Here is a 6,000-nt window from a genome sequence, read left to right on the forward strand (position 1 = left end):
GCTTTGCTGCTCACTCAGCTGCTGCACACACACAAACACAAACTCTCACACACGCGCACACACACACACATTGACCTCCTTGTTAACGACAGTATAGGGTTTTCCTGTAAACAAGAGATGGAGTTTCAGCGTTGTCCTCCACAACACACACACAGAGATAGAAACTCGCCTGTGTTGTTGCAGTTCAGATTGTTTTAACTTTTTTTTAGTGATTTCTGTGTCTCTTACTTTCTCAGTAACCAGGTGAAGTCTAGATAGCTCCAATATTACTCAAGTTGGGGACGTGCAATAAAACCTTCTCGAGTAAAAAGCCAATACTTTATCATTACACCTGTTTGCAAGCATGAACAAAATTTTAATCTGCTCGGTTTACAACATGCTAGTTTGGCTAATAGTGAATTGTTACAAATAAGCTTATAATATTGATATTAATATTATAGCAGTAATAATAATAATAACAAGAAGAAGAAGAATACTAATAATATTAATTGTAGCTGCGGGTGTTGAGCAGGAACTTGAGGGCAACAGGAAGCCTGCAACCACAGATCCAGACCCCACTGCTCTGGAGCCAGAAACAACTGCAGAAAGAGATAGAAGGAGAGAGGAGAGGGACAAGGAAGGAGTGCAAGAATGCATACGGATGGAGAGGAAGAGGAGGAGAGAGGAGCTCAGTGCATCATGGGAAGTCCCGGCAGTCTAGGCCTATAGCAGCATAACTAAGGGATGGTTCAGGACTCACCTGAGCCAGCCCTAACTATAAGCTTTATCAAAGAGGAAAGTCTTAAGCCTACTCTTAAATGTGGAGACGGCGTCTACCTCCAGAACCCAAACTGGACCCTGGTTCCACAGGAGTCACATCAGCAGAGGGAGGAGGACAGAAAGGCAAAAGGAGGGACTGATAGTGACTGAGTTTTTCATTTTTTTCTAAACTTAACTCAGTATTTTAATCTAGTAGTATTGATATAATCCTAACAAAATTCATCCCTACTCATGACACTTTAAAAGTATGTTTGGAAGTTGAATCAGCTGGTATCACTTTTTTCATGGATCCAATATTTTCTTATTATTTTCTGAAAAGGTACTGCTCTGTAACTGTAAATTACATACATCATTGTAAAAACATATATCATTTGTTACTCATTATGGGGAAAATTGAGACGGTGTTCAGTTGTTACACCTTCACTTAATTCATTCCAGTTAATTACAGTATTAGCACAAGCTCCTCCAACAAAAGTGTAATGAATGAATATTTACTTGGGCTTAAATGGATCAGTTCATTCACCAAATTCCTCTGGAAACAAAACTAGACGCAAGTAACTGTCTCAGACCTTTGTCTATATGCTGGCCCTGTGATGAGACTTCAGACGGTCACTGACTACAAAGGATTTCAAAAATTAAACATTATGACTTTATTTAAGTTTGTATATGGCATATGATTAAGGTGCACACTAATGTTGTAATCACAAGCCCTGTTTGGAGGGAAAGAGGGAGAAGGGGATGACTCGCAACAAAGATACTTGGTGTACCTTTTGCTGCAAGTCATCCCCTTCTCCCTCTTTCCCTGATTCCTGTGTGTATCTACTGTCCATGTCAAAAAAGACCCGCTAAAGTGCCACAGCTCCTCCATTGTATATCTTTTGTGGAAGTAAAGCGGATAGTCTACACTATAACATCAAAGTCACTGATTCATTTGAAATCCAATGTCCAGGAGCACAAAACTAACATTTTTCTGTTTTAAAAATGATGGTCTCTACGCAAATAACACAATTTAAGAAGTACACAAATTAAGAAGTATAGTTTAGTCAGGTTAGTTGGGACGGAAACTGGGTTGTACTTTTGAGAAGAGCTGCTACATATAAAAGAGTGGCAACATACCTGGAAAAATGCATAAAAGACTCTGGATACAAAGATAAGAATGATAAACGGCAAACCCGCACACAGAACTGTCTCTCCTGTGCGTTTGAGATTCTTCCAAGGAGCAAGCGTGTTCAAGAAGTCCACTCGCCTTTGACTTTGACTTGCCTACATATCACTTCACTGCATTTTCAAGTTAAAAACATTCAAGAATCAGGCATTATGTGGTGCTACTAAATCAAAACACGAAAAAGGTCCTGTTCATCTCAATGCATGTACGTAAACTCCTTCCCAACAGGAAGTGTGTGATGGAGTGGGAGGAGCCTCATGACAGCGCTCTGTACTGCATCCAGACAGACGGGAATCACATGATAGCCAGCGGCTCCTCGTACTACGGTGTCGTACGACTGTGGGACAAACGACAGACTGAATGCCTGCAGGTGAGTACAGTATATCCTCAATAAAATCTGCGGTATCTACAGTGTGTACTGCATCACATGCTTTAAAGGCAAGTTTAAAACAAAATGTTAAGAGCTGAATTCCAGATATTAAACACTAAACTTGCTGTTGTAATGTGATGTCATGTTTTGTTTGTCGTGCAGTTCTTTCAGCTGAGCTCAGACCAAGTGAGCAGCCCGGTTTACTGTCTGAGGTTCACTAGCTCTCACCTGTATGCAGCCCTGGCCACCGCCCTGCACTCACTGGACTTCAGACAGAACCCCATCTACATCAGATGATACACACAGACACGCACACACACACACAAACTGATCTGTTCAATAAAGCTGTCTATTTTCACAATAAATGTCTTCACGTTCTTTTTAAAGGGACTGTTTATTCTGATCCAGCAACTTATTTACCATGAGTTAAGCTCTGTGTGGAAAGATCTCATAAATAACACAAGGGACTCAGAGTGATTTATGACCCTTGTGTGATTTATGCTCCAAAAACACTGGATCCTACATTTCCCATAATCCAACTGGATAGCATCTTTCTAGTCTCAAAGCCCAAGCTGATGTCATCAGGATTATTTAATCAGTGGCTCATAAATAAGTGTTCTAGGGTAGTAAAGTAAGCACAATAGTTTTTATACACAATTACACTGATTCAAAGATTCAAAGGGTTCAAGTGAAAATACAAGGCATTTTTATATCCAGCAGACATTTGGATTTGTCATAGTATGAAAAGGGCAGGTGTTACTAATTAACATTAATGATGGCCCCAATAAGCCATGACAGTGAGTGCATTTAATGTACATGCACTGAGGTAACAGAGTTCTAGTCGGCTTTCTCCAGTAAACTGATTTCTTAGATGTAAATGAGATTGGGGATAACAAAAACCAGACGTCCCCAGCTAGATTTCTCCTGGAGAAGGTTGATTTCACTGAATGTGACAGTGAGCCAACATGAACAATTGGGGCCTCCATGGATCGGACTTGTTTGCCCAGCACATCCCACAGATGCTCGATTGGATTGAGATCTGGAAAATTTGAAGGCCAAGTCAACACCTTTAACTCGTTGAGTTTCTCAAACCATACCTGAACCATTTTTGCTTTGTGGCAGGGCGCTTTATCGTGCTGAAAGAGGCCACTGCCATCAGGAAATACTGTATTCATGAAAGGGTGAACATGGTCTGCAATAATCCTTAGGTACAGGTGGTAAATGTCCCCATGGATGGCAGGACCCAAGGTTTTCCCAGCACAACATTGCCCAAAGCATCACACTGGCTCCACCGGCTTGCCTTCCTCCCATGGTGCATCCTGGTGCAAAGTGTTCCCCAGGTAAGCAATGCACACGCTCCCAGCCATCCGCATGATATAAAAGAAACTGTGATTCATCAGACCACACCACCTTCTTCCACAACCCATTCTCACTCCCAACTCATTACATATGTACGCATGGTCAAGACCATCAGCGTCAGTTTGTAACGCACTGGGAATGCCCATTGTGCCATAATTCAACACAGTGGGGGAAGCCCTGTAGCGGATGGTAAGGTAAGTATAGTATCTCAGAAAAGTGAGTACACCCCTCACATTTTTGTAAATATCTGATTATATGCTTTCATGTGACAACACTGAAGAAATGACACTTTGCAATGTAACGTAGTGAGTGTGCAGCTTGTATAACAGTGTAAATTTGCTGTCCCCTCAAAATAACACATCACACAGCCATTAATGTGTAAACCGCTGGCAACAAAAGTGAGGACACCCCTAAGTGAAAGTGTCCAAATTGGGTCCAATTAGGCCCAATCTCAATGTCCCCCCTAAACCCTGAGCACTGAACCCTCACAGACTTTTCTGATGTCACCTGGTAAGTTATTGAGTGTAAAAGGCTGTAAGGGCTCAAAATGCTGTAAACAGGAACAGGACAGCACTTTGCCACATTGTGTTACCTTGACAATGCTGAAACATGTGGCACTTTTTTGTTTTATTACTTTCCAACTGCCAGATTTACATGTCTTTCAGGCTCTTGTCCTGAGTGGATGAGAGGTAACCTAATTGTCAATCTACATTTGTCAATAATCAATGCACTATTGTTAGTCAAAACAGCAGTATTAAGCAAAAACTAAAATAAATAGTTGAATAAACTAAGAGTACAATAAGGTGATTGCATTCCTCTGACTTCATGTGTTCTATGTACCATCTAAAATCTATGAAAACTTTTTGTCTTACAATTTTAGCATCACCGTTGGTTTCCATGCTATTTTGTTTACCGTTCTTCTTCTTCTCTTATAAGACGGATTTACCAAATTTTTCTCTTGCTTCCGGGTTTCCCCTGGTAACCTCCGTGTTTCACATCACAACGCTATGAACTGTGGGCAATTCCCTCAGGCGAAGTCTGCAGAAATGCGGACTTACGAGAGAACCCTCGCACACCTGACGATTTGACAGTGGGACGGCCCTAAGCCCTCACGGACTTCCCAGGAATGCGTCTGTGAGTCTATGAGTGTGGACACTGGGATTGGGCCTTAGCCATTTTTCCTTCCCTGGTGTCATGTGACTCGTTGGTGTTACAAGGTCTCAGGTGTGAATGGGGAGCAGGTGTGTCAAATTTGGTGTTATCGCTCTCACACTCCCTCATACTCGTCACTGAAAGTTCAACATGGCACTTCATGGCAACAAACTCTGAGGATCTGAAAAAAAGAATTGTTGCTCGACATAGAGATGGCCTAGGCCAGGGGTCACCAACCCGTCGATCGAAATGTCGATCTTTGTGACTTTCCCTGTAGATCACAAAAATATTATTTAAAAAATGACTCAATCATCTTATTCCCGATTGAAGTTCAGTTTTGCTCATTACAAAATGTTTTGATTTTTTCCCCACTATGAACAAAATAACCTAGGCCTAATCTACATAATTCTATAATGTCAAGACAATAGGCCACATTCCTTTCTTATTTGTATTCGTATGAATTTAATGCAACTTGATGTTGTGTTGTACAGTTCACAGACCTATTTAATACACCGGTTACAGTTTGCCTAAATAAAGGCCTCAAGTTGGAGGTATTTTGGCTTTCTTTCTCTCGTTTCAGTAGGTAGATCTTGCCTTTAATCAGGGCTGATGTGAGGGATCTTGGGCTCAAAAAGGTTGGTGACCACTGGCCTTGGTTATAAGAAGACCCTGAAATGGAGCTGCAGCACGGTGGCCAAGACCATACAGCGGTTCAACAGGACAGGTTCCAATCAGAACAGGCCTCACCATGGTCAACCAAAGAAGTTGAGTGCACGTGCTCAGCGTCATATCCAGAGGTTCTCTTTGGAAAATAGACGTATGAGTGCTGCCAGTATTGCTGCAGAGGTTGAAGGGGTGGGGGGTCAGTGTGTCAGTACTCAGACCATACGCCGCACACTGCATCAAATTGTTCAGCATGGCTGTCGTCCCAGAGGGAAACCTCTTCTAAAGATGATGCACAAGAAAGCCCGCAAACAGTTTGCTGAAGACCAGCAGACTAAGGACATGGATTACTGGAACTACAGTTCATTGAGGGAAGCATGAATGCCAACATGTACTGTGACACACTGAAGCAGAGCAGGACCCCCTCCCTTCGGAGACTGGGCCGCAGGGCAGTATTCCAACATGATAAACACACCTCCAAGACGACCACTCACTAAAGAAGCTGAGGGTAAAGGTGATGGACTGGCCGAGC

General features: G+C 42.2%; 1 protein-coding gene across 1 annotated transcript in view; it reads left to right on the forward strand.

Annotated features, from left to right (window-relative positions):
* fbxw4 (F-box and WD repeat domain containing 4) overlaps window positions 1-2,659 on the forward strand; it is a 63,548-nt gene extending 60,889 nt beyond the window's left edge. Inside the window, exons 8-9 of the mRNA XM_038737873.1 lie at window positions 2,153-2,294; window positions 2,457-2,659. Of these exons, the coding sequence (XP_038593801.1) occupies window positions 2,153-2,294; window positions 2,457-2,591 (277 nt within the window). The 3' untranslated portion in view covers window positions 2,592-2,659. The remainder of the gene's footprint in view (window positions 1-2,152; window positions 2,295-2,456) is intronic.
* The last annotated feature ends 3,341 nt before the right edge of the window (window positions 2,660-6,000 follow it).

The sequence above is a fragment of the Micropterus salmoides genome, unplaced genomic scaffold (genome assembly GCF_014851395.1).
Source record: "Micropterus salmoides isolate LMB-PRFRI ecotype aquatic unplaced genomic scaffold, ASM1485139v1 Ms_hic_scaffold_22, whole genome shotgun sequence".
NCBI classification, from domain to species: Eukaryota; Metazoa; Chordata; class Actinopteri; order Centrarchiformes; family Centrarchidae; genus Micropterus; species Micropterus salmoides.